At 43.7% G+C, this 22,008-nt stretch overlaps 1 protein-coding gene across 4 annotated transcripts in view; it reads right to left on the bottom strand.

Moving 5' to 3' along the window:
• The window catches only part of MTA1 (metastasis associated 1), a 74,869-nt gene extending 53,288 nt beyond the window's left edge, over window positions 1–21,581 (bottom strand). For 2 of the 4 annotated variants that reach the window (XM_041420066.1, XM_041420067.1), the window contains exons 1-3: window positions 21,365–21,577; window positions 6,742–6,809; window positions 4,079–4,172 (exon numbers count right to left, since the gene is read on the bottom strand). In XM_041420066.1, the coding sequence (XP_041276000.1) occupies window positions 4,079–4,172; window positions 6,742–6,809; window positions 21,365–21,392 (190 nt within the window). In that variant the 5' untranslated portion in view covers window positions 21,393–21,577. Of the gene's footprint in view, window positions 1–4,078; window positions 4,173–6,741; window positions 6,810–21,364 lie in introns of all 4 variants that reach the window. The other 2 variants (XM_041420069.1, XM_041420068.1) reach the window with 2 other exon arrangements.
• Window positions 21,582–22,008: the final 427 nt, after the last annotated feature.

The raw sequence follows: 22,008 nt of genomic DNA, 5'->3' as shown, positions 1-22,008 counted from the left end.
TATATCAGCTATGCAGCAGTAGCCAGTGGAATGCTGCAAGAAGTGTATTAGATTAAGTATGATTTGATATTTAATGGCAGAATCATTAATAGCACATTAACAAAGCTTGAAGATTACTTATATTGGGAACAAGAGATAGGCAGATTAGGCACAAACAGCAAGACTTGTGTGAAAGCTAACATATATGGGGAAAATAATTAGAAAGAGTAAACTTGGAGTTGGCAGGAAAAACCCAAGAGGCAGTAATTGTAATTTTAAATGACTGGATGTGTGAGATGTGAAATTAAACATCAATATTTGCTAGACACAAGAAAGAATAGCAATTTACTATAGATCAGACTGGGCTCTCCAGAGCATCAAAAGCAGAAAGCAGCAGCCCTTTCTCTGAATTATGGGTGTCATACGAGTGACATGACAGAATTCAGAAATGCACAAAGGTAAACAAGACACAGAAATCAGGTTTAGAGAGCAGCCAAGGTTTATCAGCTTGGGAAACAGTCTGCAGCTACAAAAAATTAGTTAGCATGGTTACAACTAACAGAATAACGTAAAGAATAAAAAGAGTGGGGCGAAATCATTGGGAAACACAGCAAAACCAATGTGACTGACCTGCACAACAGCTCCTTCAGCAGCAAAGGAAGCTGCACCTCTGGCTGCTTTAACAGCTTAACTAAGGACCTTGGAGGAACGTTCTAGAAATATTGCATTTGAATAAATTAAAATACAACACCAGGTTCCTTCTTCCAGGTTCAGTTTCAAAGGGTTTGTATGAAGCTGTAGTCTTATTCTTTTTTTCTCTACCAAAAACCAGATATTGACTTGCAGCTGTAGAAAACATGGAGAAAGTTTTAACAGGCAGGAATCCTTCCACCTTGACACCTGAGAAGGAGTTTTCCACATAATCAGTGTGGATCCCCTGCCACGAAGCTCTGGTGGTCCTCTCTTACAACCATGGCCACTGTGTCAGGTAGCAAACAGACACTATTTTGGACACCTATAACTTCCCTCACTGCACCACTCCCCAAGAGAAAAAACACAGTTCCCTCCTCTCAGCAACAACTGAGCCAAGGTGTCATTAGTGGATATATGAATTGGACTCCTCTTCAATCTGCATGTGTGGGGCTGGGAGAAAATAGAGAATGGGAATAAAGTGGAAGAAATAAAAAGAGCTAATTCATGAAGCTACTGCCAAACTTCATTTAGATTGATGTTATTTAAAATGAAAAAAAATTCTCAATAAATTCCCTACCTGTTTAGGCACAGAGGTACCATGCAAACATACATTTTCAGAAGCTTTGGCACTTCCAAAACCAAGCTGCCATGTGTGCCAGAGAGCACCTGCTGAAAACCAACCATAAATCTGCCAATCCAGACAGCACTATGTCAGCTCCCCAACCACTACCAACTGGTCAGTCGCTGCTGCAAATATTTAAATAATTATAAAAACCAGTGTAAGACATTATATAAAGAAAATACATAGTGACAGCATCCAACAATAGGTTGAGGAGTGAAGTATCTTTCCTATTTCTCTTCCATCAATTCCTGCCTGCAACTTTTTTTTTTTTAAGTCTCTCAGCAAGAACTTAAAACAGTATCTTACTGGTGAAGTAAGTTCATTTCAGAAACAGTTGGAGAAATTCCCTAGAATAATCTGTGAGGTGATTAAAGAGGCTTATGAATAAAAAGCACTAACAATGCATGGAAGACATCATAAGGCTGAAAGATTTATAGGACAGCCCAGACAAGTTTTACATCATATGATAAAAATAGTAAGATCACAGATTAAATCCAAGAATCAGGTTACATACATCAGGTACCAATTTATAGTCACCAACTACAGAATAAGGCTCTTCCAACACATTTCTCTGTATGCAGACTTATGAGAACAGACATTTCAGACTTGCCTGTTTCAGGTATCTGAGGGATCATCCAAGCTAAACTGGTCTTTTATTTGTTTTTTTTTTTTTTAACTTCCAAACATTGATTTCACAATTACATCTTTTTCCTTCCTTTACTGGAAGAGTAAAAAAAAAAGCCCCAAAATATCCATATAATTTTTCCATTCATGCCCTGGCTGTATCTCCCCACTGCTTAGCTCTCTCACTGCACTGATCTCAACAGTAGGTCTAAAATAAAGGCATCTTAAACAGAAGACTGTGTGAATCCAGAAACGTCTGCAGTCAGAAAGCTCCATTAATCAGCTGAACAAAAGCAGTTAAAAGATCAGCGATGCAGACACGTACATCTACTGCAAATGCATCAAAATGAGGCAACAGGAGACTTTATGGAAATGAACTCAAAGTCAGTGACAGTGTGCAATATCTGTGCTAGAATCTTAACATCTATAAAATTTAATTTCATTGTATCATGCAGGATGTTGATTTTTTCTTTTCAGAGTAAAAAACTAATGGCTGTCCAAAAAGCTTAATTTTGCTCTCTCTTCTCCCTTCTTATGAAGAACGGAAACCACAGAGCAGCACATCTATCTAAATAAATGGAAGTCATTCAGTAGCAAATTTATTCTGCACCAGAAAGATAGATACTGGAGAAAATGCTAGTTACTAATGAAATTTACTCTAAGAGGCAGACTCAGTTGTCTCTGGTTGCTCTGTTAATAGGATTTTGCTATAGGAGAATTTTCCATCTTTCAAACAACACATACGAACAATGAATTATTTGTCTGCATTAAAAAAAAAACAACACTTAGATTTCTTATCACAAAGAGAAATCAGCATTTGCAGGTTCAAGAGCATTTATGTGTGTTCAAATTATTTTTCATTTTCAGTCTCAGATATGTGTGTTCCTGTGAATCCTTCCCACCTGCTTCTTTACTGAACCTAGTGAAGTGAGACACAGATGAAGGAATCAATAGCCACGTTGTTTGTGGTGAAGCTCCTATTGAGCTTCAGGATCATCAGATAAAATGAATTCTGCTGCACTGAAGAGATCTCAAAAAAGCTTTGCCTGCCATCACAATTCTGTGACACAGCAAACTCTCCCTCAACACCACAACCTCTTTTCAAGGTATGGCTGCAATGGAGGGATTATTTGGACAGACTACAACAGAAAATACTCCAATTTATCAGTAAGGGACCCGTTTTGCTGCATCTTTTCCCCAATGGCATTAAAGCAGTGAGAACACAGCAAGCCATTATATTCCTTGCTAAAACTGAGTATCTGATTCAATCAATCCCCAGATCACTCTATTGATACACACACCAAGAAGCATTAGAAGACAGTGATGCTTGCCAGCTCACAGTTCTGACATGCCATATCTGATTGCTTCTCTCTCATTAACAGATGTGCCCTGAATTACAAGGATTCATAAGGCTGTCCATGCTTTTTGCTAAATTTTAAGCAATCTGAACAGCTACACCTCACAGTCTGTTGTCTACAAAAAAAAAAAAAAAAACAAAACAGTTCAGTTACTCCACTTGCTTCCCAACAAAAGGGCTTTAAGTATTCAAAATAGTGATAGGAGTTTCTCAAATTCTCTGTTTTCAAAGTGTATTTATTGAACATGTTCAGACAAAAGCTGTGTCACTGCAAGAAATATTATTAATATTGAAATTTAAAGAGAAATCCTGTTAGTCAGGTTTCAAGCTGGCCATGTTTCAAGTTGCTTTACACCATATCCAGTCTACTTGATTCCCTTACATAATGTTTGAGGGTTTTTTTAATATACAAACCAAACCAAACAATTCATGAGAAGTTATATTAACAGGGAGAATACATTCTCTCACCCAAAAAATTAAAAAATTAATTTCTGTGGAGCAAATAAGATGTCTTTACTCAGCCCTAATTGAAAACTTCTCTCTTGTCCCCACCAAAATCCAACCATACAGAAACAAGGTAGTAACAGGGTCAAGGACAGAGGAAAACAAAACAAAACAAAAAAAAAGTAAAAAAGAGAGCCAGGTAGAAAGACAGAAACGTCAGCCAAATAAGTAATGCAAACTGCTAAAAATGACTACAGAAAAAAATACATTTAAAATACTGATACTTGAAATATCAAAGTTGTCCCCAAGTTTGACAATTTTGTGCAGAAGCAATGTCATTTGAACACAAAGCAGCTTACTTGCATGTTTGTCTGCCAGTACAATGAGCGTGCTTGAGATGTCTCTCCTCCTGTAGAAGCACACCACCTTTGCTTCCACGTTTCCATTGGCCGTCTGAAACAGGGAACACAAGAGAAAACTGACCCCTGACCAAGAGCAGAACTGCACACTGAACTAGGAACTTGATAAATTATCGGGAATTTTGCACAAGAGCTACACAGCATCTGCTTTTAGCGTCTCCAGCTGCACACATTACCTAACACACAAACTCCTCCAAGATCCATTCCGGGATAGGGAAATTCCAGGCAGTTTGGCCCTGCCCTCCCAATGATTCCTGAGGAATCACCACTTTTAAGTTACAGATGTTTCAAACAGAGAAAAACACACTTACCTGCCATTGCAACCTATTAACAAGCCACTTCGCTACTTTTGAGGTGATGCCTATATTAAACAGCACTCAAATGAATTTAAAAATCTAATTAAAAACCTAATATTAAAAACCTGTGAAAAATAACAGAATTCAGATTTAAGCCGTTCTCCAAACGCTGCAGGGCAGTAGAAAGGCAAGAAAGAATCCAGCAAAAGAAACTACATGAGATTCTCTGACAAGCACTGGTGAGCTGAATAATGACCAAGACACAAAAAAATCATTACAGAAGGAGATCCAAAGAAGCTGTACCAGACAATAACTCTATTTCAGTGACAACATACAAAGAAAGTCAGAATTTTTTAAAGATTATTTACTTAAAACTCTTAAAATTAGATAGGTGATCAAATAGCACCTGTCAAACAGTGCAAGTGGCTTTTTACAAATTCTAGGGGAAATAAACCTCCTGGTTTGTAACAGCCCCAACCAACTTACTACCTCTAAAATAAATCAAATAATGCAAAAGTAACTCAAGAGTTGTCTTACTACTGAAGACTCTTTGAAAACTATAATGAAGGCACAGTTCCCAAAAGCAGAAGATACAAATTTCCTGCTAGGGACGTCTCCAAAAGGAGCAGTAAACCAGCAATGTGTCCTCAAGGAAACAAAATAAAAATTCGTGTACATGCTCATTTCTGAGATGTGAATGAAGGAAAAGTTTCAACTTTTCTAATACCAGTTTTCCTAACACAAATAAAAGGAGCAGTAAACCAGCAATGTGTCCTCAAGGAAACAAAATAAAAATTCGTGTACATGCTCATTTCTGAGATGTGAATGAAAGAAAAGTTTCAACTTTTCTAATACCAATTTTCCTAACACAAATCTAAAAAAACCCCCAAAAAAACAAAAAACAACACAGACACCATATACGTTTCCTAACACAAATCTAAAAAAAAAACCAAAAAACCAAAAAACAACACAGACACCATATACATGCACAGATATTTTCCTTACAGACCAAAAGTTTTCAGTAATTTCTCAGAATTTCCACCCTCTTCTGGTAAGTAATTCAAAACTTTTAAATTCTGAGGAACTAAAATACAAAGGCAGGAACCATCTTGTTCAACCAGACAGCTTCCATGTAAATTGATCTGATTTATTTAATTTCCAAAATTTCGTTTACACTCAGTTAAAAATAAATGAGCTAGGATTCATTTCAACCTTAAACACACTTTTTAAAAGTCACACTTTTTTAAAGTGTAGGTCAGAGAAATCACAGCTCAAGCAAGAGTTGCACCAAGATGGGGGATCCAGGTTGAAAGTTCATCTTTTTTTAAAGGTGAGAGGAAGAATGAAACTGAAGAGTAAGAGGGGAAACCACTTTCCAGGAAAGTGATCAACAAACTTGCACCCTGTCATGGAATGGAATACAGACAGTGATACCTCAGCGATAGGGATCCACTGGGAATATTTTAAGAATTCACTCCTGTTTCTTTAAGGCAAAAGAGACCTAAAGGTATTTCTGTAAAAGACCTCCAGGGGATTACCCAAGGATGTCCTAGCACTCAGGTTTTTATTGGTCATGAAATTGATATATTTTTCTCTTCCAAGTAACTGTTTGAGAACTACATGCTTTTCCATGGCTGGCAGGTGAAGAGGAGTACCTGATACCAGTCAGTTAATGTACAGCCAAATCCAAACCAGCAATGTGACATTCCTTCTGTAGGGCTGCCCTAATGTTGGTATTAAACCTGAACACGTGGTATGTTCAGGAGACAGCCAGTGGCTTCAGAACCCTCGTCCACCCTCAGCCAGGTCAAACTTCAGCTGCCTTCCCACACAGAAGCCATCGTGCTTCCCTGTTCAATTCATTGAAAGGGAATTTGACACATCAAGTTCACTGGCCCAAAAGGACAACCATCAAAGACAAAGTCTGAGCAAGCAGATCACAGCTGCAAACCTTTCTCCAGAGCAAGAGTCTCCCACAAGGAAAAACCAAATTAAAGCCCTCCATCCTCTAGGCAAACGCTTGTATTTTCTTCATATCCGGTGATCCTGGCATGGAAGTGAAGAACTGCAGAAACCTGCCCTAAAGGTGGGCATAATCACCTTGAGAATTACATGCCATTGATATTCAGTCCTTTCATACCAAAGGAGAACAAAAGGTCTTAAAACATTCCAGAAAATTATCAGAGAACATGTATTTTTAAGCTTCTAATTACCAAAGAACTGCTAAAGAATTGTTTTGATTTTAATCAAATCAAGCAGATCATAAATTCAATTAACTTCAAAGACTTGATGGAAAAAAATGTTTACCTTATTGAGCTCTTCTATTCTTCGTATCAAATAGGGGTTACTTGAAGAATTTTCGAAGTAGACATAATCTGATAAAAAGAAAAAAAGACTCTTTAAAATATGAACTGCTAGAAATCAAAACAAAACCTTTATGAGCCTGTAAAGCAAAGCACGTGATCTTCCTCCTCCTCTGATCAGATTATTTCCACTTAGACCACGCTGCTGTCTTTACTTGCTTCCTGTTCTTATCAAAATCCAGCCACTTCTCACCAGCAGTATGTGATCTCTCTCTTCCCCTCCAGTTTACAGGAACAGCTCATTCACTATGAACACAAATAGTTTCTCCCTCTCATCTTTTTCTCTACTTCTTGATCTTTTACACTTATGTGATCCTAGAATGCCCTCAACAAAATTCCATATCGCTGTTTAGACTTATCACTAATACCTGTATTTTGAAGGGGGATAAACATCTGAAGTTATAGGAAAAAAACAAGTTCTTACCAAAGGTAGTGTCTTAAAAAACAAAACAAAACAAAACCCAAAAAAACAAAAACCTCACAGAAACATGCATGAGTCCCATATAAATTATTTGGTATTAGAGAACTCCAAGCTTCAGCACTCCGTCAGAAAACAGACGCTCATGAGTTCTGAATGGACCGGCCTTTCTTTCCCAGTACTCCAGTAGCCAAACGCTAAGCCTGAACCGAGACAAAGAGGGAGCTGAATCCACCTCCCGCTGACAAGGTGCTGACCTTGCACTCAGATCTGACAACAATTCCTTCCAGGACTATCTAAGACGATTTCCCCCCAGACTTCCCAGCTCATTTGTGTTTGGAGCAAAACACCCGTAGCCCCCGGGCACGCCTCAGGTGATCTTTTGCAATGCCTACATTAGCATGGTGCTCCGGGATGAGCGGGTGTTCAGCAGTACTAGCTGTGTAAACAGGGACAGCTCCTGAGGGTTACCCTCAATCCCCCTAAAATCCTTGTTAAAAGGGCTGTGGAAAGCACACTGTTCCCTCCTCCCCAGCCCAGAGGAAGGAAGACATCCCCCAAAGGTGTCTGCTCCCGGAAAAACTGCACTAGGAGAGTTAAGGGGACCCCCATCTGTGGGCTGACCAGAGAGACATCAGGGCATTTATTTACCCATCACAGCCCTTCTACCTGCCCCGTGTAACACCACTCAAGCTGCAGACACACCTTTTTTCAGACTGCTGCTTACAGCCCGCTATCCATAGGTCTCCCTGGATTTCCAGACCCACCTACTTGCTGCGTGGGACACAAGAGCACAGCACTGACCACCGCGCAAATGACCCCAAGGAAGCTGCTCTTGCACTGCCTGCAAAAAACCCAAGTGCCCTCCTGCCCCTTCAGCGAGGCTGGCTGCCTTAGGAGAGATTCACTCCCCAGGAATCCCGGGGCTTACAATCCCAAGAGCGACAATTCTTAACAAACCTATTTTCCAAGCTATTGTCTTGTCAAAAAGTGTGTTGTTGTCAAGACACCTTGATAGTGAAGTCCCAGCCTGGTCTTGGATGGAGTGACAAGTGAAGCGTTTCAATGGTTATGCTCAGCACGAGTCTTGGGTTACTGAGCCAGAGTGTAACCAGGGCTAAGAAGCACTGAAATAGCACACTCAATTTTTGATGTTTTTGTGCATTCTGTGCTCCAGGCCTCTCAGACTGATCATCAGCCATCTTCAAGCACACCAAAAAGCACCTGAGTGATTCCAAAACTTTACTACCAACTGCAAGAGTCAGTTCCTCTTAAATATCACATCCCTGCAGCATTTAAACTGGTGGAAGATCTCAAGTGAGGAACAGAGGTTGGACATCTGGTCTGTAGAAAACTTTGTGGGTTGGTACCAGAAATGGTTAAAACACCCACGTAACTAGATCCTAAATTTCCATTCTCAAATACTGGCTCTGTGCAGCACATCAAACAGGAAACAGGCTCAACATTACTATAACCAACTCTACCAGAAGTCACAAAACCAAACAAATATTTGGCAGCTTCAGCAATAACAACTGCTGACTGAAATAACAATGGTGGGCATTAAGCAATTTACTGATCAGCAGAGTAAAGAGAAAGAATTTCTCCCACAGCTGAACCACCTACGACCTACAAGGGCATTGCAGCAGAGGATGCTGAAGCCTCAAGGTGCCTCTCCAAGCTCACTGGCCACTTCTCACTCGAAAGCTCCAACAAGTGAAGAAAGGATGAGTTCTTTCCCTCCAATCCTCCAATAATTCCTAAGACAACCAGCTACTCCTCACTTCAGGTACTTTGACTGAGGCATGCAAAAAAAATTACTTTTGTAAGCACTGTGTCTGAAAATTATAAATTAAAACTAAAAATGTCAATTTATGTCTTCAAAATATAACCTTGATTTTAATCCCATGGGTTTCAGGTAGCTGTTACAAATGCTCATAGTTGACATCATTTGTAATCAGCTTTTTTGTGTGCATGTGCACGCATATATTCTCAGAGACACATTTTATACCTCAAGTGAACATTAACTTGATTTTCCACGTAAGTACAGTTTATTGATTGTAAAATCTGGCATGGATTTAAAGAAAGCTTATCACAGATGAATGGCTTACCAAAGAACAGCTGACAGTGGTATCCAACAGTACTGAATAATAAACCCCCCCACCACTGTCTTGGTCAGCAGCAGGACCACCCCCAGACCCACAGTGTGTGACCAAAAACTGCAACCCAAGCTCACAGGAATGTTCTGCACGCTGCTGGCACAAAGGCAGAACCAAACCTGTCCCTCAGGATGCTTCAAGAGCTGACACGTGACAGTGCAGAGGTGCATTCCTGGGCCAGTGCTTGATGACTTCACCATGCCAAATCCACAGCCCAGTACATCTCATCCATGTTTTAGACTAATGCCACAACTATGCTAAGCATTTCACCAGTAGCTATGCAACTAATGGAGACCTATTTCCCATTGCTCAAATTACCTGGAAAAGGGCTTCTTCCTCTCTGCAAGTTAATGCAGAGCACACTGCAAACCACATAACACAAAATAATGTATATCAAAAGAAAGTGTCTGCATTTTTCATAGAGATTTTCAATACTAGAACTAAAATTAAAATGTTATCCTGCACAGAGAACGGTCTGAATTCCTGTTCCACACGTACAACATGGAAATTTTAAGTTCAACAAACCACTCTCCAAACAGATGCTTGGGCTGGTGAGAACACTCCTGAAACTCCATGAGCAGCCTAGCCCGAGAAGACTGGTTTCCTGCAAAGGAGATTTAAAGGAGGCACACCACTGAGCCCTACACTCCAAAAACACTGCCTTTCTCTGGAGTAGCTCTTCACCTCCACTTCCTCCCATGCAACAGAAGTGCACCCTTTCTCATACTGCCTACCCAACCAATATGATTCCCAGTTTGCTTTCAGGGCAGTGCATACAATTGCAGATGCCTGTGCTCTCACACACACAATAAACAGAAACCTTCCACAGACTCCCAACAATCCAGCTGTCAATGGGAGACATCCTGTATGTGCACAGCTGCCAGGGGTCCTTACCCTGGGCTGAAAGAGGGGATGGGGAAGGAAACAAAATTAGCAAGTCTCTAGACAACAGGGAGATATACATCTCAACCCCTACTAAGAACAGGACAGAAGAGTTCACTAAAACAAAAAATAAGGTCTAGGGACAGAAAAGCAGAGCCTGATAGCAAACAAAACAAGTCAGGACCTTCAAACACAACTGACTATCTATCCTTGCCAATTTATTTGCTTTCCTACTTACAAAATTGAAGAAAAGGACTAGTCTAAAACTGCTCTGCATCCCACAAGCATGACATGCCCCCTAACCATCATAAAAAGCACATGAAGGCAATCCCTCACCACCCGGCCACCTGAAGAGAGTTTCAACCCCATACCTTCACAACAGCTGTTGGCTTCAGCTCACCATCCCCGAATTAATCAGCCGTGCATCCATACCGCGACCATAATTAATGGCATCACTCATGCATGTTACAGTTATCTGTGATCAGGCTACAACAATCACTGAGGAGTGTGGAAATACCAGAAGGCAGTAAGGACCACCACACAGATCACCACTGCCTGACAAGCTCTAAACGTAGCTCTTCCCCTTGCCTGTGCTCCTATAGAGCAGAAGTACCCACATACAGAAATCTATCCAAAAAAAAGGCTTTACATCCCATAATAATTTTTCTGAATATGCACAACACAACTTTCCAGAAAGCAATGCTGTATTACACAGGTAATGACTGAACTGCTAGAACACACAGACACAAGTACAGCAGCTAAAACTAGAATGACAGCCTACAGAGCACAGGAGATGAAAATTTCCCATAAAGGCAGTAAAATAACAGTTCTCAATTTGCAATTAACATAACAGAATTTCTTTTTGCTCTCATATGCTTTTAAGACATTATGGCAAAAGAGCTTCCCCCTCTGTCTTCTTCATGTCAGCTGTTGCTTATGTCTACATCAGTCCATGGAAAAGAAAATCAGGAAGGGGCACAGCAAAATAAATAACACACACTGTCTAGAGGTCATATATTTATAAGATTAGACATGTCTGAGCTACCTAATAACCTTATGGGCTTTTAGGTGATCAAGTTGCAAAAATGCCCAAAAGTATTTTTATCCTTCCCAACGCACACTTGCCTTTCAAGCTACAAGTGCTTTCTGAGGACTGACCTGGCTGAGTATTCCCTACCTTACCCCCCAGAAGTCTTACACAGTGAGTACTGCATCAGCCTAGAGATGTACCCAGGATAAGAGGGAGGCTGGAGCCTTCCTTGTCCCACACTCACTGCCACTGCAGGGTACAATGTGCAATTCCAGACATGAGATAAAGAAGTAACTTCACAGTTGTAACTATTTCCCCTTTCTAACCCACAAAGCTACTGCCCTGAATTAGAGATGAGCATCAAGAGAGTGCATAAACTTATGATGCTTATTTTATTACTTCTTTTTCAAGAAATATGTGCCTCCTCATACTCTGGGCTCTCCAACTTTGGGCCGATTTCCTTCAGTAAATTCCAGTTTTCAAATTATTCACCAGCTTTGTCCCTAAACTGTCAATCATTTTACAATCTGGATAATACAATTCCTCTTGGTGTGTAAGAGGAGATTGGAGAGGCAACTCCACAAGTCCTGCAATCTCACCTGGCAGAGCCCAAGTCCTACTGCCTCCTGGCTCTTCAAAAAGCAGCAACACTCCCAGCAGCAGTCACCCGATGAAAGGTTTAGTTACAGAGCAGACAGAGTTTCAACAGAGCAAGCCTCACCAGCACAGTATTTTCATTACCAGAAAGGCAAAACTGAAACAGTTCTTTCTATTGCTAAAGGAATTATGGGGTCTAATACATCTGGCAATACACACAAACCAGGCATTTACAAATTAATGTCTTTCATGGATCAACAAAGGTATTAAAGATATACCGTCAGCACAGGCTCAATTTGTATTTACAGGACAGCAGTATCTGTGGCTACTGCATGCACTGGATGCATCAAGCTGAGGATGAGGCAGCACATGCTGTGGCAAACACCACCCCTACCACCCAGCTCCTTAAAAGAGATGTGTAAATACCTATAGCCAGCGAGTGAGGGACATGGCAAAAGCAAACATCCCCCCTCCACACAGTTAACAGCAAACCATCACTAAATTTAGCAAGGATGAGTTGAAGTTCCCCAGCTCCATCAAGCCAGCTTTGCTCTGTTTCTTGAGCAAGGATTATCTACACACTCACATGGTAAACAAAATGTTCATGTTATATTTTCTTTCAAATGTGCAGAATGAGAAAGGGACAGACAATATTACTTGGCTTTTTTTGAGATGTAAGCTATGGATCACTTTTTCTGACAGGCCTCCAAAAATCCAGATTCAATACTACCCACAACATAAGTCACAGGAGAAGCAATTCATGGCAAGATCCACGTAACAGGACTACAGATTATGCACAGGCCTATAAAAAAAGTTGATACAGTTGTTTATCCATGCCAGGTCTTATAGCAAGAGTTATTGCAACAACAAAAAAAACCCCACCAAAACACCAAATTCTGAAGGACCTGTAATAGTTATAAACAAAAATTAAAGTACCTTCCATACAGAAATCTACTCAAGGTAAGACATAACCTATATTTTTGAAGTAAAAAGAAAAATAAATCTAAGTTAATGACACACAACTTCTTGGACAAACTGTTGATTGCTTGATCCATTTTAAACTCTGAAACATGATATTTGGAATTTCCCAGATGTCTTCTGTTCTTTGTTTTCTATCACATCAAGGGAGGGGGCAAGAAAAACTCCTGTCCAGCCATCTTGTATCATTTTTTTTTGCCTGATTCTTAGTGAAACAAGGTTTATGCAACTCCATTATCCAAGCATTAGTTCTTCCCTATTAACTCCTGAACGCTTTGTTCAGACATTTCACAGATGGACAGAAGTCTCAAAGATAATTAAGTTCTGATCATTGTTCCCTATATAAAAGGCATAGATACAACAACTATAAAAGAAAGTGAGAAAGGCAAGACAGAGATATTAAATAGTTTTTGTTTCAAAAACAATTAATAGGCTGGGTTTTAAAGCAATCACTGGAGATTCCACAGTGTTTGGAGGAATTATCAGAAGTCCTTGCTTTCTGATGCACCTCTCAACTCTCCTATTTTCAGTGCTTGCTCAAGGCAGGTCCTGGGCTCAATTTACTTCTAACCTGATTCACAATGGTGAGGTGTGCTCCCAGATATTTCCCCTCTCTGCCAGGGAAGAAGGCAAGTATTCTGCCTCACAGCAATTTGCCTAAGGACTGAAGATCTCAGGTCTGCATGACGCCCAAAGCTCATACCAATGGTACCTTTCCCAGTAAAAGTGTAGAATTCCCAAGTAGGGGGAACAGAAGAAAGGGAAGAACCACCTCAAGGAAGAAAACTCACAACTTCTAGATTGTCAATATCCTTATTTCTGTTCCTCACAGCACTGTTGGCTGTTTTCACTTGCAGACATCTATGGAAAAAAACCAAAGGACAGGAGTGTGCTGGTGCTTTTGACAAAGACATTATGGGTGCCAGCTGCACCTCATGGGTCACTCATAGGTAAGAGCTGTGCCATACTGGAGTAACTGCTACTAGGGATGCCACCCCAAAGGAAACAAAAAGTCTGTACAAAAAGACTAGAGAAGAAACTGTGCAAGAATCCTAGAAATAAAATTAAGCCTCCAAAGCACTACCCTGAGGACAAAGAAGTAATTTTACTGTTAAAAATCAATTATATGGCAGTTCAAGAAAACCAATTTCAATTAATCCACTCCCAATATCCCAGCTATAACTAAGGCACATTTGCATGTGGCACTGACACTTCAGGTTCACTGAGTCAATTCCCTCCAGCTTCCTGCAGGACAAACCTATGCTAAACTTTACTGGAGAACCACTTCTTTTATTCTGTGCTTTACAGGAGACATCAAAGCACAATTTCAAGGCCTCTGGACACAAAGCCTCTTCTGCACTGCCTCTTCTGCCACTTCAGTTCCCAAGAATGTAGCCATACAAACATTTTCTGCAACAGCAAAGTTGTGAGCCTATGTAATTTCAGCTGCATCCAGTGCCATTCTTTGTGCGTCAATACCATGGAAATAGTTCGGGCTTAAAAAAAGAAAAACTTTTCCCCAAAGGCATGCTGTAAGGGAAGACCAGGATGGTCTAATTTACAGAAGAGTACAAGATTTACTTGAGCAGACAGAGAACCTAGTGAGAGAGTTCCTTAAATCATGGGGGAGTATTTGGAGAGGGTAGGGGGAATGGAAGAGGAGTATCCTCAAGTTACACCCTAACAAAAATCACCATCTGTAACAGCCAAGAAAACAGCTTGTTCCGTTGTAATTGTCATTGCTAAGGGCAGATAAGAAAAGGCATTATTTTCCAAAAGATATTTAGGCAGCAAAGAAGATGACAAGAAACTAGCATTGTGTTCCCTGCAAGAATCTCAAGAGTTGCAAAACAAGAACCTCTGCAGTACTCAAGACACCAAGTTTAGCATCACCTCGAGAAAATAACAACGTAAAAAAAGTTGTGTTTCTTGTTCGGGTTTGCTTGCTTCTTTAAGGGCAACACCGAACTTCAGTTTGTCAACGTGAATTAACTGCTTAGGCCATGGCATGACAGTATATTAAGTCCAAAGCTAGGGGTTTCAGTGCCAGATCAGAAACATCACAGCTTCACAATGCAAAACACGGATGAAGTGTAAACTCCTGCCAGCGTTTCTGCAGATGTTCCTTCAAACAAGAGTGCCAGTGAAGCTGATTCAGCCTCCACCCTCTCATACCACCCCCTCAAGTTGTGACAGCCTCTCCCTGGATGGCAGGAGGCCTGAACATGGTAAACACAGGCACTCACATGGGTCAGAAAACTGTCTCCAACCAAACCAACCCCTGCCCAGCTCCATCGCACAGCCAGGCCAAGCTGTGTTAAGCTTGGCAGGGGAAGGAGAGAACAGCTGCAATTGCTTCATTGGACACCCTACCAAAAGAAGCATCCACAGAAACTGTGTCACTTGGCTGGTTCAAATTTGCTCAGATGTTGACAACTTAACTCTGTAAGGACAAGCCCTGTGCTAAATTAGGAATCATCTGTTCACGCCACACTAACTTTATGCTTGGTCAAGTGTCACCTCTCCTCCTACATCTTGCATGAAAGCATAAAGTCCCCAATTTAATCAGAGCACATTGTGTGTAATTTAACAGAAATATTACCACGGGCCACATCTGATACATGATCTGGCAATGCACAGAACCAGAGCCACAGAAGCCACATGAAAACTCAACAGCTTGCAAGTAACACACATGTTAAGGACTGGAGAAGCCCAAGTCTTTCCTCCACTTGCAAACTCACTTTAAAGCCACCAACTTCTTTGCTTCACTTCACTGATCAATGCCAAGTACAAATTATTTCACAAACACTTCTCTTTTCTAAAGGTGGTCCAGCCAAAGAGCTGGAAGAGAAGAACATATGAATAGTTTCTTTGGGACTGAGGCAATAGCCCAAAAGCCTGACCAGCACTTTGCAGGTCCTTCCAGACTTGGTTTTACAAGTAAGGAGCGGACAGGGAACCATTCCAGACCTTCAAAGACACCCTGAAGCAGGGCCTCTTTGTATACTGGATTTATGGTGGTGAGCTCCAAAGACCCAGAACCATAATATCTTAGAAGAGCACCTCTCCCAACAGTTCCCCCTACCCAAACCTCACGGGAAATTGAGGCAAAGCAGCTGCACAGTTTGGTCACTTACCTGCTTGGGGATTCAAAAAAAAAATAATGTGCTTGGAAAGCAACCAGATAGACTGTAAAAAATACCTTACTTGGTTCAGAAGCAACACTGATTTCACAGGTTACTTTCTGCCAGCAGGTGCCTAGAACTACCAGAAGCCAGCCTCCAAGAGTTCATACCTTTGTTTTCAAGCAACCCCAAACTGCTCAGGAGTGGTTTATAAATCAAAGTAAAAACAGTAACAGCAACCATCTAATTCTCTCCTCATCCTACTGGGGAGACTATGCACCCCATTTCTTTAAAGAAATCAGGATGCTTAAACATGAAAAGTTGCTTGAAAAATAACTAGATGCAAGTGAAAGGAACATTTTGACATTCACCAAAATCTTGTTAGTTAAACAAAACAAGTTTTAAGAGTCTTTTTTTCACAATTTCATCAAGCATCTTTTATTCACCATCTCTGAAAGGCAAAACACCAAGGAGCCAAACGTGCACTGCCAAGGAGTGCCCCAGCCACTCCCCAGACTTCCAGCAGCGCCCCTGGCCCAGCCCTCCCAGAACGCTGCCCTGGCACAGCCTCCAACCACCAGCCCAGGAACAGCCTCAACTCACCAACAGAGCAGAAACAAACTTAGTCCTGTCACTCCCTTGTGCCAGCTGCAAACGGTTTGCAGCTATTACAGATGCAGAGTTGTCACAGCTCCAGCCCCCAAACACACCTAAGCTGGTGACAACACTCTCCCCCATGCAGCATTTCCCAATAAAAGGCTAACGAACGCTGAAGCACTCTGATATGGAGGAGAGGGGAAAGGGCATGGAAGGAAAGGGAGACTGCAAAACATGCAAGATAAACTTGTGTAACCAGAAACAATGAAAGGAAAAGATGAAGAAACCCACTGTCTAGCTGTTGCTGAAAGGTGATAAGCTAGGAGCTGTCCTAAATTGATTAGGGCCAATGACCGCAGAGGTCTATTATAAATTTTCAAGAATAAACTCTCATTTTTATCTTTACAGGTTATTTAATACCTCCCCACTAAACGCATTCTCAGCTCAGGTTACCTACAAAGCTAGAAAATAAAAACCCAGCAAGCACAACCAAAACAAGGATATTGCACAGTAAGCCCTCCTGTCACCCAAAACACATACACACTGACAGCAAAGCAAGGGGACAGGAGAAGGTTTACAAGTGATCCTGCAGTTAAATGATCTGAATTTGCTCCAGATTCGGACTCCAGCAACAAGATCTATGCAAGGCTCCTTAATAGCTCTCAGTTCTTCACCAGGAAAGCTCAAACAATTATTACTGACATTATTGTGATCTCAAGAGGACTGATGCACCATCCCTGTGCTCACAGCTTCTCTGGCAGCACTCTGGAAGCCAAGAGCTGTAGGCTGCCACAAGAGCCTGGATGCCAAGTGGGAGTTTGGGATGGGATGGGGACAGCTCAAACCACAGTCCCCAGCCACGCACTAACAGCATCCTATGGTAGCAGAGAGGTGATGTCATATTGCCATTCTTAAAAACTGTAGGGACTACACTGATAAAAGATGTGTGACTGCAGCAGACACACCACCATCAGCTATATAGTAGCCAGTAAGTTCTGGAGCTTTAATCTCCAGCACACTGGAATAACGCTACTGTGAACCTTGGGTGCCCACGTCAGGCACTGTGGGTCATCACTTCCCTCACTTCAAAGGTGTTAGATGCAGCAAGTACTTCTGTGCTTAACTGACTTGTGATCAGATCTCCCAATGCCATTTAAACATACCTTAAATGTACCACAGACTCAAAAAACAGTGATAATTTTGTAGCTAAGCATGCCCCCAAACAAGAGGGTAACCCATAAAAGTAAAAAACACATAAAAGACACCATCTGAAAGCATAAACTGACATTTATCTCAGCAAAAGTGTTGTCTTCAGTAGCTTTTCCTCCATCCCTCCTATCTGTTCTCTCCCCATCCCCTTGTTCCCTGCCCTCCCACTGAGCCCATTCAGCTGTTCACACAGTCCCACAGTTAACCAGATTGGGTAGCTGATGCAAGATTAAAAATAATCCAGGAAAAAACAAAAAGTGAGGAGGAGGGAGGTTGAAAAAATTAAGTTCCTCAAATCAGTGCAAGATGAAAATGCAAAAAAATCATTGTTTCACTGCATCAAGGGAATGCCATAGGGTCATAAACCTGCAGTGGGGCTCAGGCAACTGCCACCACCAAAGGAATACCTGTCACACCAGAGTTAAACTCTCCTGGAGAAGGCGGAGACAGAATACCTGCTGGAAAGTCTCTAGATACCAAGATGACCTGTTCCCTTCCAGGCAGCTGACACAGCACTCTCCTGAAAGCAGAGCCTGGCACTAGCTAGAACAATGAACATGTCTCTCCCACGTGCATTTTTTCATCAGAGGCCCCAAATTCCAGCTCAGAGGTCCCAAGCTTCTCCGGTCTGGTGTTTATCCAACATTCCCATACGGTCTGTGATCGTGCAGGCTGCCAGTCTGCTCCGTGAAGAGGCAAACCAGCCCACCATGACTCCTTCCAAGTGAAAGCAGTCCACTTCATGCTGCCATTTGTTTCATGGCTGTACAGCAGCTGTTAAGAAAATCTTCACTTCTGCTACACTGGAGGCAGGCAATTCCAGGGTTTCCTACAGGCCAAAAACTAAGATCCCCCATTTCATTTTGGAATTTGATACCCTGGCATCCTTCCCCACGCATTTCCAAAGTTTTACATCCCCCCTGAACTGTGCTAGCTTGTGACAGTCCCATTTGTATTGGAAAACAATTCCCACGAGGAGAAACTTAGCAGGATCCAGCAGAACCAGCTGCTCTCTCCAAACAGCTGGATGCCACCAGCCAACTTATCCACAGAGCCTGACAAGCATTCAAGGGGCAGCACAGTCACTCTCAACACACAGGGGAAGACTCCAGCCCCATCAGCACAGGCTCCTCAGCTCCTCTCCCCAGGAACACACAAAGAGAACAACGCACTTCATGTCCACTTGTTGTCAACCCACCACTGGCTTCTGAAAACAAAAATTCATGGTGTTTCACGCCCAGACCTAAAGCAGTGACCATCCTTTCTGAGTGAACATAGGCTTCCAGGAGCAGTATTGATCCGTCGTGAGCAAGCTGCTTTTGGCAGCTGTTAGGTCTGGAGTTCACGCAGCACATCCGGTAGTCACAAGTGTAATAAGAGATTATCTGCTGAGTGTTTGTCTTCCAGTGGGAAGTGTATGAAATGACTGTGCACAAATCCCATCCCAGATTTAATCCTGCCCTGGAGTTCACACACAACTTCAGCGCACAAAACCATCAGTGGGAGATAGCAGCACCAGAGGTCAGAAACAATTCGATACCGCACACTCCTGGGCTCAGGCTGAACAGCGCTCTCGCACGGAAACAGCTGCATCCATCCATATGCTGGTCTTGGTAATACATCAAATCAAGACTTCATCCATATGGACCATAACAGAGCACTGCAACTCTGGCTATCAGCCAGCTGCCTTGCCCTCTGCCCAGAAAGGCTATGGAGCAAATCCTGGGCAACATTTCCAAGTGCAGGAAGGACAAGAAGGTAACTGAGACCAGCCAAAATGGATATTCCAAAGGCAAATCACACCTGGCCAACATGAATCCCTCATCTGGGACGAAGAGACTGGCTCTGTGGCTTACAGGAGAGCAGGGGGTGTTGGACACCTTGACTTCATGTCAGATGCCCCGCTAAGCCTCCCACAGCATCCTTCAAACAAAAATGCTTGAAAAACTGGATGATAAAGGTAGGGGAAAAACTAACATCAGGTTTAAAGGATCACAATCAGCAGTTGCAACCTCCAGTGGGCTGCTGGTTACTAATGGCATCCCTCAAGGATCAGCCAGCCCTGCTTAGAACCAGGGATAGGATGGGGGACAACGGGAGGGGAGACCCTGGCTGGAACAAGAGAAAATCCATCTAGTCACATGGAAACAAATATCTTCTATAAGCATGGTCAAACACTGGATGGGGCCCAAAGTAAGGGTGGTATCACCATTCTTAGAGCCTGGGATGGACACAGTCCTGAGCACTCGGATCTACCAGGGCATTTTCTAGCAGGAGGTCAACGTAGAGACCTCCAGAGGTGCTTTCCCACGTTCTGTGGGATCCACAGTACAGATTTAGCCATACAAAATGCTAAGAGATGATACTCCCCATAAGACCTAGCCATTCAATGCTGAACAAAAATTTCCAGGAAACAATTCCCTTTGCAAGTCACACCAGGGTGAATTTCCACAACTCATCTTGCCTACCATCCTACTCTCAGCATCCCCAAACCAACATAATGCTACAGGCACAAAGACACAAAGGTGGGACAGCCAAGACTCGGCTCTTATACCTCTGCGAAACCAGAAAAAAAGTATGAAGCTGCATTTTTCAAAAAGTAAGGGCAGGCCAGAAGAGCAGAAAGAACAGAAAGTAGTTGTTGATGGAAAGCAGCCAGACAGGATGGCTTGGCCACCTTCGCTATATTTTTTCTCTTGTTTACTTTACTTTGGTTTTACAGAACTCCACAAGAAACAGGGCATTTTGAAAAGGAGGGAACTCTACAAAAACACCTTCCTGTACAGCCTATAGTCCTGGGGAGAAGGAAGCTCCACCGAACAGCTTTTATAAAGGAAAATGGCTGAGCACAAATTCATGCCAGACCACCCTCAGTTTATGTTCCATAAAACACAGGCCCAAACCCCACTGCCTCTCCTTTCTCTTCACGTGAGCCAAAACAAAGGACAATCAGACAGGAACACAACCCTGAACAGAAGACTAATGGGAAAGCACACAACAAAACAGCAAGAGTGGAAGGGGAGGCCAAGATCTGCAGGACGTGCCTCACACCAGCCCCCTGGTCCACCAGCAGCCTCTGCCCATCTTTGTGCTCCTTATCTCAGCAACTCCTCCTGGCTCCCCACAACCCGACAACCTCGCATGACCCCCATCCGAGCAGCCTCTCCACGCCGGGCCCCATCGCGGGGCCTGGCCCCATGGCTGCTCTGCTCCAGCCCCGCTCACCCATCCCACCCTGCCCCAGTCCCGCATCTGCCCCAGCCGCCGAGCCCCCCCACCTGGAACCTCACACGCCTCGTCTCCCCGCACCCTCGTGCTCCGTAGGGCCCCACGCGGCTGCTCCCCCTCACCTCGGCCATCCCGCTGCGCCCACCGCCCCGGCTCACCCAGCCCCGGGCACGGCGCCCCAGCTCGCCCCGCGCCGGGCCCCGCAGCCCGTCACCCCGTGTAACCCCGCGCCAGGCCTCCCTGCCCCGGGCAGCCCCCGAGGCCCCTGCCCCGCACCCGCGGCCCCCTCCCGGGCTCGCGCGCGGGAAGCAGCGCGGAGCAGGCGGCGGCGCCGCGGCCGCTCTTACCTCCGACCCGGTACATGTTGGCGGCCATGCCCGCGACCGGGCCGGGTGCGGGGAGCGGGCCGCTCCCGCCGCCGCCTCCAGGTGCCGGATCCGCTGGAAAATGGAGGCTGGAGCGGGCGGCGGGGGAGGGGAGCGGGGGAATTAAAGGGGCCGCGCCGGCGGACAGGGAGGGAGCGAGGCGGAGGGCGGGGCGGCGGCGGTGGTGGCGGTGGCCCGGGCCCGGCGGCGGCGTCGGCGTCGGCGGCGGGAGGAAAGGAAGGAAGGAGGGGAACGAGCCAGAGCCGCCCGCCCGCGGCGTGTGAGGGCGGTGCTCCGGCCTGCGAGGGGAGGGACGGGACAGGAGCGAGCGGGGCTGGGGGCGGCACGGCCTCCTCACACACACACGCGCGCACGGAGATCAACTGTACGCACACACACACACACACACAGAGACTGCCTGTACACAGACACACAGAGAGCAGCTCTGATCACACACACACAACACCTGTACACACACACACAGCTTCTCCTTGCACACGCACGCGGCCTGCCCTCACACACACACACTGACCGCCTGTGCACGCCTGTGGCGCGCACACACACTGACCACCTGTGTGCACCTGTTGCACACGCATTGACCGCCAGTGCACACCGCTGTGACACGC

This window comes from Onychostruthus taczanowskii, unplaced genomic scaffold (genome assembly GCF_017590055.1).
Source record: "Onychostruthus taczanowskii isolate IOZ18803 unplaced genomic scaffold, ASM1759005v1 scaffold63, whole genome shotgun sequence".
Classification (NCBI taxonomy): Eukaryota; Metazoa; Chordata; class Aves; order Passeriformes; family Passeridae; genus Onychostruthus; species Onychostruthus taczanowskii.
Note: the sequence above shows the minus strand (reverse complement) of the source record. Positions and strands in the feature narration are given on the sequence as shown.